The sequence below is a fragment of the Anguilla rostrata genome, chromosome 5 (genome assembly GCF_018555375.3).
Source record: "Anguilla rostrata isolate EN2019 chromosome 5, ASM1855537v3, whole genome shotgun sequence".
NCBI lineage: Eukaryota > Metazoa > Chordata > Actinopteri > Anguilliformes > Anguillidae > Anguilla > Anguilla rostrata.
The window spans coordinates 55,854,541-55,874,235 of record NC_057937.1 but is presented as its reverse complement, the minus strand read 5'-3'; the positions used below and the strand labels follow the sequence as shown (position 1 = coordinate 55,874,235).

Below are 19,695 nucleotides of genomic sequence, written 5' to 3'. Positions count from 1 at the left end.
GCTGCAGAAAAAAACACAATCGTGGTTTTGTGGGAAGCAACGTCATCAAAAAGAGCGATGTTGCACGCGCCTGAGCAGAAGTGATCATCTGCCGAATGCAGCATGTCAACTAGCTAACCGGCTTATTTTACAGTGCTTGTCTGGATAATACATTAAAAGTACACAATTATGCACCTGTGTTAGAAATATATGTTAACGCTGTATGTAACACTAACTAACGAGGTTGTGTCATCAAGAAATTCAGATTATCTCTTGGGAAAACTTGAGTACTTTAACTAGCTAGCCTAGCATCACAGAAAATGTGTCAAGTGGATGAGGAATATAGCGACCAGCTGGAAAAGAGAACTGCACCAACGTAAGTAATATTATCCCATTTTCCAAGGCTAACATCGCTAGGGGGTCATTTTCCAATGCAGTATTGCATCAGTTGTGAAACATACTAATTATTAAACAGGAATAGTTTACCACAGCACATTATTATTGTTGCGGAACTAACTACCTAACCTGTCTCTCCACACAAGTATTTTTAAATGACTTATCGGTTTCTGTCCCAGTGTGTTTCAGAAATGCGTAAAATGTAAAGACGGCACTGCTGTGTTGATCATCCGGGCTGGCGATGCCTTCTGCAGGTATGACATAAACAAATAAAAATAAATCGCTGTTCAGATCCATTATTCTACAATCCGAGCTTCTGTCAGGATTCATCTGAAAAAACCAATAGCTGCTTTAAGCCTTTGACGCTTTGGAAACTTCTTTTAAACATTTATATCAGATTGAAAATGTGAGAGCACTGTAACATTAACAGTCACGTGTAAACCTTACTTGGGTCGATGTGCTGTTCCAGAGATGATCGTCCAAGCTGTAACCCGACTTTCATTTCGTGAATGCTGCTGGGTTTTCAGATGTACAGCAGATTGTTCTAACTCAAAGGCAGCAGAGATGTCTTAATGGCTTAACCATGCTTTTTTTGCACACACGGTTAACGAACAGCGTCATAACTGTTTCCTCTGTCCCCGCCCTTGTCTCTAGGTGCTGCTTTAAGGAGTACTTCATACACAAATTCCGAGCCATGCTGGGCAAGAACCGTCTCATCTTTCCCGGCGAGAAGGTGAGAGATCTACTTCCTGCATGTGTGTTTTTGCACTGTTGGTATGCAGTTCATCACTGACACCCAGTGTCTCCTTATTTAGGTTCTCCTTGCCGTATCTGGGGGACCAGCCTCCAGCTCCATGCTGTCACAAGTCCAAGAGGTAGTGCTGCTCTTTTTCTTTGTACATGTGCATACAAAAAATACACACAAATTAAAGCCGCAAGCGGCGTTGGGAGGGGTCCAAGCATTGGCAGCATCGCGCCCCCTATGGAACGATTATAAAATGGCTCTGCCTCATGATCATATTCCTTCACCCAACATATCTACTGAATATCATGATGATCGTATGAAATATTGATGACTTATGGCCAATTTTGTGCTAAGAGACGCTGTCGGATGACTTAGTTACGTCGCCACGGATGTGCCCTGGCCGCTTCCCGTAAAGGCCTTTACTATGTCGTAACACTTAGATGGTCCGGCGTGTATGCACAGCTGCACTGTTTCTGCGCCGCAACTAAAAAAGGCGTCACACTAGTGTTGTCACGATACCAAAATTTCGACTTTGATACTGATACCAGGTGTAGTATCACGATAATTGATACTGAAACGATACTGATTCAATACTCAGTACCTAACGATACTGAAATTACCTTAATAGATCAGAAACATAATGTCCACAAGGGATGACCTCATTTTCGAATTCACGGTTTATTAAAAACCCGGTTTATTAACAACCTTTAAGTTGAAGCCTGTTCAACATATCAATAAGCATAGGACTATAGTGTTACAGCACTAAACCATAGAAAACTATATTAAATATATTTCAAAAATTAAACAGTTGTAAAGTAAATTATCTGTAAACAGGTCTTTCACTTTAAAATATATCTAAATACAGCACATTTCAATAACAATACAGCATCTTCCTATAATAAAATATTTACAAATTAGAACAGCTATTGCTACTGAAGTTTACTGAGTCTAAGCTTGCGCTGTATCAACCACGAAAAAATGCACAAGCGCAGGTCACCTCACTTGCCAACCTTAGTTGCTACTGCCATCTAGCGAAGATTCTGACAAATCATAACTTTTCATCCTCTCAATCGGTAATGCGGGAGACACATGTCCCTGGCTTTTACATTTGACGCAAAACTGCCGAACGTCGGAAAATTCTAATACCGAACCGTTTCTTTTTTTTTTTTTTTAAGTACCGAAAAAGTGCTGAAGTGTCGGTGTACTGTGCAACACTACGTCAGACACATATACCAATCCATTGCTCAACTTAGCAGAGAATGCACATTTCAGAGCGCCTCAGAGACAGATAGGATAATAATACATATTTCATATAGCCTAATAAAGACGACATTTAAAAAAAACGAAACGAAAAATCAACTGGACATTCCTGCTAGCATGCGTGCTGCGCGAAGAATACCTTATTATTTATTTAGACATTGGCAGACTACAGCATTTGCGTCTTTTGTTTATATTCAATAGTAATTGCAGCGAGAAACTGCAGCTGTAGACACAAGAAAGTTTGTTATATTATGGTAACAACGGAATGAGGCGGACTATATATATAGGCTATATTTACCGTCATTGTTTTATTATACCAGCGTGTTTTCGCGCGTTTGCAGAGAAACTCAATTACTATCAATAAAAATGGTTTAGCTAATTCCCAGCGTAGCCTAATGACGGATGGAGATGGGACTAAAATAATTTTCAACCGTCCACCACATTTTTAGCAACGTTCCAACACTCTCGTCATCACTGTTCCATGGGTCACAAAAACTATTACACTAACGCTTACATTGCAGTGTGAAAAATCCACATTATATAATACCACTAACCTATTTAAAGACACCCAATTTCAAAAAGAACGTATATAACGAAAAGAACGTATATAACCGAAATATTTTGAGCAGTAATACTTACATAGCAACATGACATTTTATCTGTGTTTAGTAGCCTAGTATAGAGACAGAAAATCAATGACAAAGTCCTATCCGCTTCTGTTTTGCGTCAGAAAACGATGTCAGATAGGTCTATCAGCAAAGAAATGGCTTAGCTAAGCCCTGAAGTCCTCAGTAATAATAGTACTCTACAAGAAATTATGAAAATCGTTGACAACGTTTAGTTAGGTGAATCGTCTTTTATGCTACGCCACAATGCGCAAGTGAATGCGATAAGAAAATATTCTGTTATGCTGAACTATAAAACGCCGTTCCAAATGCAAAATCAGACATGTTATACATCGTTAGAAAGCTTATACTCTCACCTACTGAATAAATGAACTGTCATTCAAGCCAAATTGTACTAAAAACCGCGACATGGCCGTAAGCAACAGGAATCACAAACGGATTGTCCAAGACAATATATGACCACTCAATCGCAAAAGGGACATCTCTACGCGTGAAACCAGTGGTAAGATTGTATAATTATTCAAAGTTTAGTCCCAGATATTGAATGTAGAATGACATGGCATAATAAAGGCAGTCTATGAAAACATTCAAGCAATAGTTAAGACGAGTTAAGACTAAGTCACCTACGGAACAACTACCTAGTTACAACCCTAAGCCTACAGTCAATTTAGAGATTAAATTGAGAATACGATTTCTCTCAGCACAATGACGGATTTAAAGACTAAACGAACTCACCCGATATTGTCTTCAAATGGACCGTATTATTTATTTAGACACTGGCAGACTACAGCATAAATTGCGTCTTCTGTTTATATTCAATAGTAGTAATTGCAGCGAGAAACTGCAGCTGTAGGTCGTTATGTTATGGTAGCAACGGAACGAAGCGGACTATATATGTATTAGGCTACCGTCATTGTTTCATTATATCAGCGTGTTTTCGCGCGTGTGCACAGAAACTCAGAACCTATCAATACAATGGTTTAGCCATTTCTCACCATAATGACAGATTTAAAGACTGAACGAACTCATCCGATATCGTCTTCAAATGGATCCATGCCAAAGAAAAGTAATGATTCATCCTCTCAAAGCTTTACCGTATCGTATTATTTATTTAGACATTGGCAAAGTACAGCATAAATTGCGTCTTTTGTGAATATTCAATGTTTGAAATTGCAGCGAGAACTGCAGCTGTAGACATAAGATAGTCTGTTATGTTATGGTAGCAACGGAACGAAGCGGACTATATATGTATTACCGTCATTGTTTTATTATACCAGCGTGTTTTCGCGCGTGTGCACAGAAACTCAGAACCTATCAATAAAATGGTTTAACTATTTCTCAGCATAATGACAGATTCAAAGACTAAACGAACTCACCCGATACTGTCTTCAAATGGATCCATGCCAAAGAAAAGTAATTATTCATCCTCTCAGAAAGCTTTTACTGAAAAACTTTTGGTCGCCTATCCTAGCATGCACGCTAGGTGGCAGTGTCAGACCGTGCTTTCACTGATAAAAACTAGCGTCGCCATGGTTGTCGCTTGCCGTAAAGAAGTTTACTCGATGTCGTAATCGTTTGGATTTGGAGCTCCAGCTTTTCCGCACCCCACCTAATGAAAAAGTCCAAATGGTGTGCAAACCATATGGCGGACATAGGTGCTCCCAATAGGAAAGTTGTAGAGCACATTCAGATGCATCAGTCGATGAAGTTTTGTGTTGATCTGACTTACGGTGTGGGAGTTATGACCTTTTAAAGTATGATCCTTTGTTATAGCGCCACCATCTGGCCGACATAGGTGATTTTTAGTGCCTGAGTAGTGGGGGGCCACAGGAACGCACCTACCAAATTTGGTTGGTCTACAACTTATGGTTGCTGAGCCTCAGACATTTTAGCGGAGAAAACTGCCACACCCCAACAAAAAAGTCAAAATGGCGGGCTAACAATATGGTGGACACAGGTGGTCCCAATGGCAAAGGCATAGAGCATTTTCACATGCATATGTTGATGAAGTTTTGTGTTGATCGGACTTATGGTGCGGGAGTTATGGCCTTGTACGCAAAACCCTTTTTTATAGCGCCACCATCTGGCCGACGTACGTGATTTTTAGTGCCTGAGTAGTGGGGGCACATAGAAACCCACCTGCCAAATTTGGTTGCTCCAGGACTTATGGTTGCTGAGCCTCAGACACTTTTAGCGGAGAAAAATAATAATAATAATAATCCTAACAGATACAATAGGGTTCCACCAGCTTCGCTGCTTGGACCCCTAATTACTTCAGATCCGTCATTAGATCCAAATGTAATGTATTAGATGCTCATCAGAAGCTGCTTTTAGCATTTCCTGTGGTTAATGCCAAGAGATCACTCTCTTGAAGAGTGCCAGTACAGTGCATGGTAAAATATTGCAATTCCAAGCTATGTCATATATCCGATAATGAAAATGATAATGACTAATTGATCGTGCTGATTTTTTTCAGGGTTTGAGCCAGGATGCACCAAAGAAGTTAAGATTTATTCCAGGAATCATCTACATAGATGGTAATCACCATGCTCTGTGATATTTTTTGTTATTTTTTATTTTTTTAACTACTGCTTGTTTTCAATTAATAGAAATAAGTCCACTGGATATAAAAGCTGGCTCAGCTAAGCAGATTGTGTTTAGCCTCCTCTTGTAATTTCCACTGCATTGCTGATGGAGTTTTTTTTAACGTTTTAACAGAGGGTGGGGTTTGTGGTATGAGCTTGGAGGAACGTGATAGGTCGATAGCCCAACTGGAGTCCATATTCAGGGCCACGGGCTACCCTTTCCACATAGTCCGTCTGGAACAGGTAAGCTGTTAAATGTGACAGAGAGAATCTGTCATCAACTTCTGTACATGTTACAACACTGTTTGCATAAATGTGTGTAATAAATTTCCTTTTCTTCAACATTACTTTAATGGCCGCTGCAGTAGAAACAGCCTGTTTTTATTGTTCCTGCCATATGCATTCTTCAGTGCTGTGTGTCTGTCGCACTGAGTTGGAGGAATTTAAATTCTAGCCTACAGAGGTGTATTTGCGGACAAATTCTGTAAACACAAAAAAAGAGTGTTGTACACACTCCTTTAGATGAGGTGCTAATATAAAAAAATCCATTAAAAAATGTGAACATGCAACACTGCCCTGCAGTTTGACCAGTACCAGTGTGTTATAGTAAAAATATCTGTGAGATAAAATGCTATGTCAGAGGTGTCCAATCTCCAAATCAGGCGTCTTCGTGTTGGGCTAAAAGAAATACCTACACCCACACCGGCCATTTTTGGATAAGATAACTCTCCGCTTTCTCTGGCTGTCCCAGGTGTTTGACCTGCCCACGTCAGTGCTGGGGGCTGTTCCTCCAGCTCCACAGAGGCCCGAAAGTGGCTACAAAGCAGCCGTGGACCAGTTCATCCAGAACGATAGAGCCAGGGCGTCGTGCTCTCCAGCCGAGGGGGGCGGGGAGCGGGACGGGGAGCGGGACCCCGCCGTGTGGGATGCCCAGGTTCGGCTGTCCCGCCTGGAGACCCGGGATGCCCCAGACGGGACACCCCCGCCAGTGGTGCGGCACGGTGAGGACCTGGAGAGATTATTTTCCTCAGTGAGGACTCTGACTGCTAAAGAGGACATGCTGCAGACACTGAGGTAGGGGTGGGCATCATTTCTATACCATTAGATCGGTGTCTGTGTGTGTGTGTGCATGCATGCGTGTGTGAGTGAGTGAATGACAGCTCGTGCTCAGGCACAGGCTTGTCTGTGTGTGCGTTTAGGTTGTCTCGGTTATCAGAGGCTGTTGCAGTGCCTGTTTTGAATTGGGGTTGTTTGGGTAACAGTGTTTGTTGATTTAAATATGGATTGTTTTGGGTAACAGTTTTTGAGGTTTTTTGTATTATGTTTGGGTAACAATTTTGGGAGTTTTACGGTTTATATGTATTGTATGGGTAACGGTGTTGGGGCATTTTTGGTCAGGCATCACCTCCTGGTGCACACGGCGAGGACCCAGGGCTACACCAAGGTGATGACGGGGGACAGCTGCTCTCGGCTGGCGGTGAAGTTGCTTAGCAATATTGCGCAGGGCAGGGGGGCGACGCTGGCCACGGACACGGTGAGGGGGGGGTCCTCCTTTTCCACACACCGCTTTCTTTTTTAAAGCCTAAAAAAATGCCAACCTCACGCCCGCTTCTCTGTGCCCAGGGGTTCTCCGATCCTCGCCACGGCGACGTCGTCATCGTCCGTCCCATGAGAGACTACTCCTCCAAAGAGATCGCCTTCTACAACAAGATGTTCGGGGTCCCGTCCGTGTTCGTCCCGGGGCTGGACACCAAGGTAAGGGCTTCGCACACGGGGGGGTAATGCTCATAATTAGCCCCGTATATCAGGAGGAGCGTCCGGGAGGGAGGGAGGGGACCGGGGGTGATGAGATCGAGCCTTTTCCATTATGCTGATCGTCATTGTCGCTGTTCCATTTTCTCAAATCCTGTAATGGTGGCCTAGTGTTGTGTGTGAATAGCTCCACCCCGACCCCACCCAGCCCCAGCCCCGCCCCACCCCTGCCCCGTCTCGCCCCAGCCCCACCCAGCTCCAGCCCCGCCCCGCCCCAGCCCCACCCAGGTCCAGCCGAGCACAGGCTCTTCGCTCTGGGTGTGTGTGGGTGCCCTCAGCCTGTCCAGGTGTGCTGCTTTGCGCAGGCTCAGTTTTTTCGGGATCGCGGTGTTTCCGCCTGTCTGTGACGCCAGGCGGCGTGCGCCTCTCTCCCCCCCCCCAGGCCTCAGACAAGGCCAGCATCCAGCTGCTGACGGAGAGCTTTGTCACCAAGCTACAGGCCGACTTCCCTTCCACCGTCAGCACCATCTACAGGTAACCGCTCACCTCCTACCCCCTGGTCAACTGGCTGAGCCCAGTTGTTTCTGAGCCCCTAACCTAAGACAATTTTCTAACACTATGTGATAGACAATAAAGTTTTTTGAATCTTGGATGGTTCCCTCCCCTCTCCGCCGCAGCTGACGTGTGGTACTGGGGTTGTGTGGCTGCTCTGGTAACCGATGTCGTTGCGTTGCGTTCTGCTCCAGGACCAGCGAGAAGCTGCGCACGGCCCGTCCGTCCCAGAACGCGGACTCGGAAACCTCCGCCAGGTGCCTGCTGTGCGTGTGCGCCGTGGACACTAAAGCAGGTGGGTAACAGCGCTGGACCGCTGCAGTCTGAGGTGCCTGGGCTTTCGTTCTCTCACATAGGGGAGCATTAAAAATAAAATAAAAAAGATTTTCATGAAATTCAGCACATTGCTTGCCTGGGTCCAGGCCTTTGGATCCTGCCCACTGCATGGAAATGGAGTGTGACGAGTTGACAATTCTGTCTGATAGCAGGCTAGCACATTGCTGCATGTTTACAGGAGTAAACCTGAACCAGGAAGACTGACTGGACAATTGCTAATTCAGGACTGGGGAGGGAAAATGAGGGGGGGGGGGGTTGACGTGAAGGAGAAAATAAAATCAGGAATGCTGTGTTCAATAAAATAACATACAATTAGATTAATAAGATATTCGTTTTTTAAAAAGCAAATGCCTGAAAGGTCCTTATCATGTACTGAAGGTCAGTTAAAGTGCCAGATTCATAGTTGTGGCCTTCATCGGGGCAGCTGTGGTGTTGAGCTGCACCTGCTCTGTTCTGAGCTCGCTGACACCTCCCCCTCCCCCTCTCTGTGCCGAGCAGAGGAAGCTTCCGCCTTCCACGCCACGCTGGTCTCGGAGAGGCTGTCCCAGAAGCGGGTGCCCGGGGGGGCGCTCCCAGGCACATCGGCGCGGGACGACGCAGCCGGGCAGTGCTGCTCCTCCTCAGGGGGCGAGGGGGGCGGGGGCGGGGGCGGGGGCTGCGGTGCCGGAGGAGGGGGCTGCTGCTCCCCCACCAGGTGAGTTTGGAACGCCGAACTGCCTAATCTCCATTAGATCCCTCTGGTTTAAGGCACTGCTAAGGAAGTGTATAACTAATATATATATATAGCAAATATGTAGCCCTTCTTTAAATTACAAATGAACGTTTGTGAACTTTTCTTTAATGCTGGTTGGCCCGGAGGTGGTGGTAGTCAGAGATGTGATTGGGTAGTGTGATGCTGTTCTTTTTTTTTTGAGGGGGGTGGTGTGGACACCTGTTGGAACGTGCTGTTAATGCAGTGGTATCATTTTCAGGACCCCCACCACTACAGACCTGAAGAGTCTGCTGTGCTACAGCTGCAGACTTACTGTCAAAGACATGGTGAGTTTAGACCACACCCCCTTTCCAGGGGCAATCCACCAATCACATTCTGCAGAGGAAAGTCTGTGTGCAGGGTCTGCTGGCCTGTTGGGACTGAAGGAACGCAAGCTGGTTATCAGACACTGTGCTTGTGACACCTTAAAAGACACCTGGGGTTGTTCTCCTGAATAATTAAAAAACAAAAACATATGGTTGTACATCCACATACCGAGTGTCCACTGTAAGTGTCCTTACAGTTTGGATTGCCTTTGAAATCCATTACCTTCCCATTAATTTCAACTGTCTTTATACAGCTACTACTGAACAATAAAGCAAGGGTCAGATACTCTTTTTATATTTACTCAGTATTACTGGACAGCTCCAGGTTGAGAGCTTCCGGGGAGAAAAGGTGTTAGTCCAGAGACTTGTGAAAGTGTACCTTTGGGAGAGGGGGAGGGGTGTGAAAGTGTACCTATGGGAGACGGGAGGGGTGTGAGGGCAGGGTTGGGGGGGGAGGGGAGGGGTTCAAATTCCATTTCAGTTCAGTCGATTGTGGAAATGAACTGAAGCCCGGTCAGTTCATTGTGAATTTCCTCACAGAACATTCCGGGCTTTTTTTTTTTCGATTCGTGAATTGCATTTTCGGCTAATTGGCTGAACTGACCCGACTGAAATGGAGCTGACCCCAGCCCTGGGTGTGGGAGTGCGGGGCGGACCCCAGCCCTGGGTGTGGGAGTGGGGGGCGGGGCGGGGCGCGGCGCGGCGGGGCGGGGCGGGGCGGGGCGTGTCGCTCGCTGAGTTCCCCGTGTTCCCTCCGCAGACCGCCGTGGACTTCCTGCCGCGGTACATCGTCTCCGAGGCGGAGCGCAGGAGCAGGAGGTGCGCGCCGCGCGACGCGGAGCTGTGCTCCCTCTTCCTTTCTCTTCTTCCTTTCTTTCAAACGCACGTCACAAAACCATTCCTTCTGTCTCACCCTGGGAGAAAACATACTACAAAAAACTTACCCAAAACCATTCGACTCGACTCAAAACTGCAGCCACTTGCCTCGCCAAAACACTGATTCTGTTCAAAACAAAACCGAAACGCCTCGCTAAGCAAAATTTTTAAACCTGCCATACACTGAAGTGAGTCAGTTAGTATAGTTACAGTATTACCAGCAAGCAAATTAGCTGTGTCAAGCATTTTGCTTAGCAAAGGCTTTGTTTAGTTAAAAAAACAGAAGACAAAGCTATGGTCTGCATTAAGGTAAACTTTGTCAAGTAGCACCTTGTAGGTTTGTTACCTCTTTGAATACCAGTGTTGCGTACATGAGGTGCTTGATCTTGTAAGCTGATGGTCATTTACAAAATACAGAAACCGTTCATCGTGCTGTCTGTTGTTGTTCAGGTCACGGATGAAGCAGGAGATCAGCGAGTTCCTGCTGGACGAGGAAGAGGACGAAGAAACGTGCTGACGACCGGAGGAGGCTGGAGGAACGTCCGAGCCGCACACAGGCCTCTAATCTCAGCCACACATCAGCGTATGGCCGTTACCCCACAGCGCCTGGCCTGGCCCTGTCTGAAGCCCAGTGAGGTTGGGTCATTCTGGGGCCTTTTCAGCTAAACTACACAACTTCACCGCTGGTTTTTAATGGATTTTTTTAAACTCAAGAAAACTCTTTGGCTGTGAACGGCAAGGAACGAACTTCACGGGGAACAGTTTTATTGGCGTTAATTTAATTTACCTTTTTAAATGAATTAATAAAGACCCAGCTACTTTGTAGAACACTGTGTTGGTGGGTGTGTTTTAGTCTTGAGTGCATCATTAAGTGAAATGAATCCTAAAAGACAAGGCGAGATACTTCAGACAAAATGGCTGTTGCTCATAAAAACTAACATGTGGTTTCCTGCTCAGGAATACCAACTGTCATTTATTTTTTTTTGCAAATGAACAGTACACCCAATGTCTGAACCGAATCATTAACATTTAAGAATGTCTTTGTCTGCATTCCTCTACAGCCTAAAAACGACTGCAGTTTGGGAATTCCAGCAAGGCTGTAATTTCTTTAGAGAGCATGTAAAAATAAATAATTTGTATAAAGTACAGCCAAAAAAAAAAAGATGATTTGAAGTGAGGGTGCATATCGGTGATTGTAGTGGCGACTACCATACATAGAGATTTCAGAAAAATAAGGCAGATTTTTTTTTTCCTTTGTAAAAATAATTTTGAAATGGTTCACAGAAGAATTCAAGTCATCGTCTCACTGCAGTCAGTAAGTAAGCCCGTAACCAGATACAGTATTAACATAGAAAAAAGCCACTTCCACGCCATCGGACTGCATATCGGTCTGAACAGCCATGGTTCTGCTTGGGATTGTCATCGCGCTTTGTCCCCTCACAGAAACCACTGGGTACTTGTCCAAGTCTTGTGGCAGCTGGCAGACTCGATGCAGTGGGGGGGTGGGGTGGGGGGGGGTTACCTCCCCTGAGGTAACCTTCTGGGGCCGCCATGCGAGAGAGTGCTGATAGGTGGGGTGAAAGGGAACGAGACCCGGACTGGGGGGCCTCGAAGAGGCGAGAGCGGATGCCCCGGTCCACACCGGCCTCCTTACAAACTGGCAAGGGGCTCCGCGGGCTCGAACCCGGGTAAGAGCGCAGTCTGCCCCGCAGTCGGATTCGGTCAGCCTGCTGCGGTCGCAACAGCCAGCGTGTGCGTCGGTCAACAAAACGTCACCTCCCTCTCCCCCTCTCCCTCCCCCTGCCCCTACCCAATTGCTTGAGTTCATTCAGCCGAGACATGGGGTAGCAGCCACTGGGAGCCATCAGCCAATGAGAGCTTGGGGGGAGAGGGGGCGCAGCCAGTCGGCTGGGGTCTCCTCTTAGTCCTCAGAGTCTTTGCTCCTGGTCCACTTGATCATGGTCTCGGGGGAGCGGTAGAGGAAGATGAGCTTGGAGAAGAGCTCCTCCTCCAGCTCCAGCTCCCCGGTCTCCCGCACCAGGAAGATGTCGGTGCACAGCTTGAGGATGCGGTCCACGCACGGCAGCTCCTCGAACATGATGGAGTGCGAGACCTCGCTGAAGAAGCCCCGCACGAACTTCCCGATCACCAGCACCACGGACACGTACAGCCCCATGATCCTGCAGGCGAAAGAGCAGTCACTCTAGGCTTCATTCTATGGTATTTACACTCAGGTCAGTCACTCTAGGCTTCATTCTATGGTATTTACACTCAGGTCAGTCGCTCCAGGCTTCATTCTATGGTATTTACACTCAGGCCAGTCGCTCCAGGCTTCATTCTATGGTATTTACACTCAGGTCAGTCGCTCCAGGCTTCATTCTATGGTATTTACACTCAGGTCAGTCACTCCAGGCTTCATTCTATGGTATTTACACTCAGGTCAGTCGCTCCAGGCTTCATTCTATGGTATTTACACTAAGGTCAGTCGCTCTAGGCTTCATTCTATGGTATTTACACTCAGGTCAGTCGCTCTAGGCTTCATTCTATGGTATTTACACATAGGTCAGTCGCTCCAGGCTTCATTCTATGGTATTTACACTCAGGTCAGTCGCTCTAGGCTTCATTCTTTGGTATTTACACTCAGGTCAGTCACTCTAGGCTTCATTCTATGGTATTTACACTCAGGTCAGTCACTCTAGGCTTCATTCTATGGTATTTACACTCAGGTCAGTCGCTCTAGGCTTCATTCTATGGTATTTACACTCAGGTCAGTCACTCTAGGCTTATTCTATGGTATTTACACTCAGGTCAGTCGCTCTAGGCTTCATTCTATGGTATTTACACATAGGTCAGTCGTTCCAGGCTTCATTCTATGGTATTTACACTCAGGTCAGTCGCTCTAGGCTTCATTCTTTGGTATTTACACTCAGGTCAGTCACTCTAGGCTTCATTCTTTGGTATTTACACTCAGGTCAGTCACTCTAGGCTTCATTCTATGGTATTTACACTCAGGTCAGTCACTCTAGGATTCATTCTATGGTATTCACAATCAGATCAGACACTCTAGGTTTCATTCTATGGTATTAACGCTCAGATCACAGCACGTGGGATATTGGGGGATATTTAGCTGGGAGGCTTAAAAACAATCGCTTTTAACCTTCACCAAGGTCGGTGGTTTCAGCAAGTCATTTACCTCTGTTTTCCTTCTAATTCCAATGTGCATTTAAACCGGCTATTTTTAATTTCCCCAGATTGTTGAATTGGTAAAAAAAAAAAAACCTTAGTTTTGCATTTTTATGAAGTCAAGTAACTTCATTTCATCGTGCACATTGCTCATTGGCATTGGGCAGGTTGCACTAAATTGGAAACTGCTGTTGTCAAGTCGCTAATGAAAAAGCAGGCACAGAGGACATTCAATTTCACAAAATGGAGATGTGGCTTGAATGTTTGATTTACATTGACAGTTTCAATCCTGTTTCACTTGAGAAATTTTTGAAGTGGAAAATACAGTGCCCATATTACCAGCACTAAGACACCTTATTTTTACTTATCAAGGTCTTGATTGAAGACCACGACTAGTTAATTAGCAGAATCAGCGATGGGCTGAAACAAAAAAACCTGCACCCACAGCGGCCCTTTTTCGGATTAAGACTGGACAGCCCCCCGCATTCGAGGCTCCCGGCCCGTACCCGTATCCGGCCAGAAAGCCCAGGCTGGGGGGGCTGACTTTGTCGCTGAAGATGACCATGGGCAGGTCGCCGCAGCTTTCTCTGGAGCGGTTGCAGTTGGCCACGCTGACGTCCCACCACTCCTGCACCCCGCTGCCGTCCAGGGCGCGGTCCTGCTTCAGGGACAGGGTCACGTTCTCGTAGCCCTCCTCGTCTCCTGCGGGGGGGACAGGGTAACGATGACGGTGAGGACCACGCCCCAAATTCCCCGCCCGCCTCTCTCTCTCTCTTCCCTCTCCCTCTCTCACTCTCACTCAATTTCCCACTGCTCAGATGAGAAAACCCAATGAAATGTGTGCTATGTCCATCTCTCTCTCAGCCTCACCCTCACGGTTTCTCTCCTTCACAGTTTTAGATACAACAGGCTTAACTAGTTTTGTACAGATAAAACATGCTATGCTCATCCAAATAACATGCTATGTCCCTCTAAATATCATGCTATGTCCTTCTAAATATCATGCTATGTTCCTCTAAATATCATGCAATGTTCATCTAAATATCATGCTACGTTCATATGAAATCCTGAGGAACTCAGGCTGGCACGAAGGCCTTGTGCATGCTTCATTAAGTCCTTACGTATGCTCTATAAAGGCCTTATGCACGCTTTACAAAGGCCTTATGAATCTACTCTGGATCTTTCGCGCTCTGCTCCCTCACCGTCGTACAGCTGGCTGATGGGCTTCGCCTCCGCTCCGTTCGGGGCCCGGATGAAGTTCGGGAACATGTGCGGGACGAGCCTGCGAGTCAGAAGGCACAGAATGTCACACAGGGGGAGAGACGCTGGGGTTGCCATGACAGCGTGATGGTGGGCGGGCAGAGAGGCGGTACCACGTACACCGGCTTGGTGCGGTTCCCCACCAGCAGCGCGGCCAGGCCCTCCCGCACCGGACTGCCGGGCTCCAGCTCGATGGAGTGTGTGTCCAGGGCGTACTCCACTGTGCCCCCTTTCCCCAGGTCCCTGAGAAAGGACACACAAACACACACGCACACGCACGCGCGCACACACACACGCACACACACGCACACGCACACATTCAGAAGCATGCACACGCACATACGCACATTCACAAGCACGGACGCGCACACACACATGCACAAACATAACATTGTAATGTGCAACAGTAATACAAACCACCACAGGATCAGTAGAGATGCTTACAGAGGCAGTAAGAAATTAAAAAATGAACTGTAACAAGGCTTTGAAAGCTTTATTTTATTTTGTTTGAATTAGTTTAATGAATAACTTCCAGTGAGGGCCAACTGTACAGATCAGCATTGAGTTGTTTCTCTCTTCTTCATTTCTGGCACACAAAAACACACACACACACACACACACACACACAAACCTCTGGAGGTTCCAGTGTAAGCGCAGCGTCATGTCGCCGCGGTTACTCAGCAGCTCCTTGATGACCTTCCGCCGGCTCGGTGGGCTGATCCGCCACACGGACCCCGAGCTGCCCTCGATCCGGGCCGTCACGATGTCCTCATAACTGTACAGGGAGATGAACTGCATCGCCACCTGTGTACACACACACACACAAGCACACGCACACGCATGCACACACACACACACACACACACACACGCATGCACACCAGCACACGCGCATGCACACACAAACACACACACACACGCATGCACACCAGCACACGCGCATGCACACACAAACACACACACACACGCACACACACGCATGCACACACACACACACGCACACACACGCATGCACACAAGCACACGCGCATGCACACACAAACACACGCACACAAGCACGCGCACACAAACACACACACGCACACACACGCATGCACACAAGCACACGCGCATGCACACACACACGCATGCACACAACACACACACACACACAGCACACACACACGCACACACACACGCACACGCATGCACACATTACACACACACACACACACATGCACACACACACACACACACGCACACACACCGCACACACACACACACACACATGTACACACACACACACACATGCACACACGCACACACACACGCACACACACACGCATGCACACACGCACACACACACGCATGCACACAAGCACACGCGCATGCACACACAAACACACGCACACACAAGCACGCGCACACAAACACACACGCACAAAGACACACATGCACGCACGCACACACACACACACGCACAAAGACACACATGCACGCACACACACACACACACACACACACACAAAGAGACACGCACAAGCATACATACAAACGCACACACACACACGCACCCCACAGAGTTGAGAGGGAAGGACAATACTCCACTGGTACAAAATAAATGCATAAATAAGATCTGGAGCTCCTGGCACTGCAGTGTTAAAGGAAATTCCTCACTCTCCACAGGGGAGGGAAAAAAGTGCATTATTCTGGCAGGAAAATTAATAGCTGCTCGTCACAAAGTGGAGAGACAGAGACAAAGCGCACACACATATAAACTTTATTACATTTTCCCTGTAGTATTTCTGCCAGCGGACGGATCTCTCCACTGCCTATAAAACGGCTATAAATAAAGTTTAATATCATTCATATTATTTTATGCGATTCATCATCCTGCTATGGATTGTCGGTTTGGCTTGTTTGTTTTCTCATCTTTTTAACTCGTAAATTGGGCATTTGCGATGTGTTGTAATATTGGCTGAAACTGATTGTTTTTTGGGAACAATGTGACAGTGAGAGTCTGCGTCAGTACTTACGGCATTATTGGCAAACTGGGAGGCGAGGCTGTCGTATTCCTCTTCAGTGAAGGGCTGGATTGACTGCTGTTGGACGCTCATAGTGAACAGGGGCTGTGGACAATAACCCAAAAGACGGGTTCAAGGTCCGGTCAGCTCTCAGCCACTAACACACTCAGGCGCACAGTCACACACATATCCACTCAATCACACAATGACTCACTCAGACGACCACTCACTCATTCATCTGCTTACTCACTCACTAACACACTCATGCAGCAACACAGGCAGCCACTCACTAACACTTAGTCATACACACTCACTAACACACTCACTCATGTACACACTAACACACTCATTAAGTCACACATACATACATACACACACACACACACACACACTCATGCACACATTCACTCCCTCTCAGTTTCGCTGTCAATCAAAATGTATTTTTTCTAGCACATTTTTACAGTTCCACAGAATTAACCAAGCCTTGCTGCATTCTGATGTAGGCTGGTGCAATAACACAAGCAGTAGAGTGATAGTAAACCTAGTTATGGATGAATTTCATAAATAATAATGAAACTACATTTTAAAAAGCAAAATGCAAGGGCACATTATCCATGACTTACCTCATAACCCCCCAGCTTGACCGCAACTGTTACATCAACTGGGTGGTTGACCACACCCACAACTGATCTGACCAATGAGATGAATAACAGCGGAAACCAGATGATGCAGATGAGGAAGAAGATGATGAGCCCTCCCATCCCATACTTCACAATCTTCTTCTTTTTCTGACCTCTAGGCTGTGGATATTTCTGAAGCAAACAAAAAAAAAACTGCTCAGCAAACAAGGCCATGACTAGATGGCTAAATGGATTCTAGGTGAAAGAACTGCGGAAAAGTTCATAGGGAAGGGTCGGAGGTCAAAGGTCAAAGGGCAGCGTCACAGGAGAGACCGAGAAGCAGCAGCAGGGCGCACCTTCTCCGTCTCCCGGCTGCACTTGATGATGAAGATGTTGGCGTAGATGTCCTCCACGCACATCCAGTCGGAGAGGGAGAGAGTGGTGTCGGTCCAGACCCAGTCCATCACGGCTCGAAGCTCCACCAAGAATGGAACCATCCGGAAGCTGGGGGAAAGGGTCCAGGAGGCACAGCCATGAGTCAGGGGAATCGCTCTGAAGCTACCGGGTGTGTCTCCCAAACACTTCCTACCCCACAGGATCAGCATTAGGGTGCACGCGGGCAGGGCGTCTTACCCTTGGAAGAGGAAGAGGTTGAGGTGGTTGTACTTCTTGGTGAGGAAGTTACCCAGGACGCGGGTTGGGTAGCCGCAGCGGATCTGATAGGCCGAGAGGGCGAAGTAGATGCACTTGACGAAGTACCAGATTTGGGCTACTGGGTTCTGACTGAACATTCTGAGAAGACAGGTCAAATGGCATGCTTTAAGGAAAAAAGGTCAACAACTGAACCAAAAATTTTCATAACTGAACATTCTAATGCTGATGTAACAATCGCTACTGGTAACTGAAAGACAGTAATAGAACAATAACTTAAAATTCTCAAAAAAAATCTAAAATCCTACAGAACAGAAAATGCAGCTTACATTCATCAAGGTGGATGCAGCAAGAAACCCCACCACCCACCCCCACGCCACCTTCATCCACCCTCGCACTTTTCCTCTCCTCATCCTCACCGCTCAGTCACCGCCGGCAGGATGAAGAACATCCAGAAGTGGATGCCGAAGACCAGGACGACCTGGAAGAAGAGCTTGCCCAGGACGGTCTTGCGCAGGTAGAGGGCGCGGTCGATGATCATGGTGCTGAACTGGATGAGCAGCATCACCAGGAAGGCCTCGGGCACCTGGTCGTCAGATAGCGTGGAGGCGATGTCCACAGCAGCCGAGTGTTTCTGCAAGCCATGTGGGGGGGGTGGGGGGGGGGGGGCGTGAGATCCGTCAGAGCTCTACAGCAAGGGCTTCTGCCCAAAAAACCTCCAAAAATAACCACCTTAGTTCTGATGAGATCCATTCTAACCAAAAATGGTTAGTATTTGACTCCATTATCCAACACCCACTACAGGCAGCTGTAGTTTCTAATTTTAACAAAATCAACTAATCAACCACTACAGTCTATTTATATGGACATTGACTAGTAGAATCTCAAAGTGTACTGCTTGGTTCAAACTTGAACCCACGCTGGCCCTTTTTGGATGAGATTGAGGACCCCTGATCTGAACCAATGATTACATATTATTCAGGATCTGAGTAATTACATGTAGCTATTTATTAGCATAAATGAAAAGACGTAGGCTTGACGTAGACAGCCTCGAAGCGAGACTCACTCCAAAGGCCCAGTATCCGAAGATGACGACGATGAAGTCCACCACGTCCGCGAGGAACATCAGGACGTACACGTCGGTGGTGGGGCGGTACTCCGTGTGGAGGATGCCATGGAAGAACCCATATATAGGCCTGTAGATGCTACGCACCCTGAAACGGGACCAAAAACGCAGATTCGGAATCACGATTTCCTCTTCAGTTAGGCCCCAAAACCCTACAAACCCTGCCCTGATTTACGTAACAGAAGTACTGTATATGTACCAGGCCATGCAAACACAGTTATTGAACATCTGGGGACAGAAATGTATGGCCATATACTAAAACAGGAACATCTCATTGAATTTTTAGACCCAACAAATAAAAATAAATGGCACGTTTGATAGCAGTAGCATGTAGCATGCTAGATAAATCATAACCGATTCTTTAGGTTCCAGCTGTAAAATGCACACAATATTGAAAAGAATCCAACACTGCGACCCCTGGGTGTTTGAACATTCAGGCTAGCGCAGACAAAGCGGACCACACACTCACGTGGAGAGGAGCAGGAGCTTCACTTTCTCTCCCAGAACCTTCATCTTCTTGCTTGCTGCTTTTCTCCGCTTGCCTCCCGTCTTCTTCTTCTTCTTCTTCTTTGTCTCCTTAGCGTCTTTGACCTCCGTGGAGGTTTCTTTTGGACATGGAATTTGGTTAAAAAAAAAAAAATATATATATAAGTAACATCCAAATAAATA

The 19,695-nt window shown here is 46.7% G+C and overlaps 2 protein-coding genes across 4 annotated transcripts in view; one reads left to right on the top strand and one right to left on the bottom strand.

Moving 5' to 3' along the window:
* Window positions 1–57: 57 nt before the first annotated feature.
* ctu2 (cytosolic thiouridylase subunit 2 homolog (S. pombe)) lies at window positions 58–11,012 on the top strand. Its single transcript, XM_064337280.1, has 15 exons — window positions 58–355; window positions 555–629; window positions 1,030–1,108; window positions 1,191–1,250; window positions 5,483–5,543; window positions 5,725–5,834; window positions 6,343–6,665; window positions 6,990–7,125; window positions 7,215–7,346; window positions 7,786–7,877; window positions 8,090–8,190; window positions 8,730–8,925; window positions 9,203–9,269; window positions 10,069–10,127; window positions 10,635–11,012. The coding sequence occupies exons 1-15, from the start codon at window positions 300–302 to the stop codon at window positions 10,699–10,701; spliced, it is 1,614 nt and encodes a 537-aa protein (XP_064193350.1). The 5' UTR covers window positions 58–299; the 3' UTR covers window positions 10,702–11,012.
* Window positions 11,013–11,119: 107 nt separating this feature from the next.
* The window catches only part of piezo1 (piezo type mechanosensitive ion channel component 1 (Er blood group)), an 82,319-nt gene continuing 73,743 nt past the window's right edge, over window positions 11,120–19,695 (bottom strand). For all 3 annotated transcript variants that reach the window (XM_064337279.1, XM_064337277.1, XM_064337278.1), the window contains 12 exons: window positions 19,496–19,631; window positions 18,967–19,114; window positions 18,320–18,534; window positions 17,883–18,041; window positions 17,606–17,753; window positions 17,253–17,441; window positions 16,642–16,734; window positions 15,259–15,431; window positions 14,748–14,870; window positions 14,570–14,649; window positions 13,874–14,069; window positions 11,120–12,364 (listed from right to left, as the gene is read on the bottom strand). In XM_064337279.1, the coding sequence (XP_064193349.1) occupies window positions 12,106–12,364; window positions 13,874–14,069; window positions 14,570–14,649; window positions 14,748–14,870; window positions 15,259–15,431; window positions 16,642–16,734; window positions 17,253–17,441; window positions 17,606–17,753; window positions 17,883–18,041; window positions 18,320–18,534; window positions 18,967–19,114; window positions 19,496–19,631 (1,919 nt within the window). In that variant the 3' untranslated portion in view covers window positions 11,120–12,105. The remainder of the gene's footprint in view (window positions 12,365–13,873; window positions 14,070–14,569; window positions 14,650–14,747; window positions 14,871–15,258; window positions 15,432–16,641; window positions 16,735–17,252; window positions 17,442–17,605; window positions 17,754–17,882; window positions 18,042–18,319; window positions 18,535–18,966; window positions 19,115–19,495; window positions 19,632–19,695) is intronic.

What these genes read in the sequence shown, in the direction of transcription:
- ctu2 (XM_064337280.1), top strand. Translation starts at nt 300, where the DNA reads ATGTGTCAAGTGGATGAGGAATATAGCGACCAGCTGGAAAAGAGAACT. An exon ending in ACATAGTCCGTCTGGAACAG is followed by an intron (nt 5,835 to 6,342) that starts GTAAGCTGTTAA and finishes TGGCTGTCCCAG; the next exon opens with GTGTTTGACCTGCCCACGTC. An exon ending in CGCCGTGGACACTAAAGCAG is followed by an intron (nt 8,191 to 8,729) that starts GTGGGTAACAGC and finishes TGTGCCGAGCAG; the next exon opens with AGGAAGCTTCCGCCTTCCAC.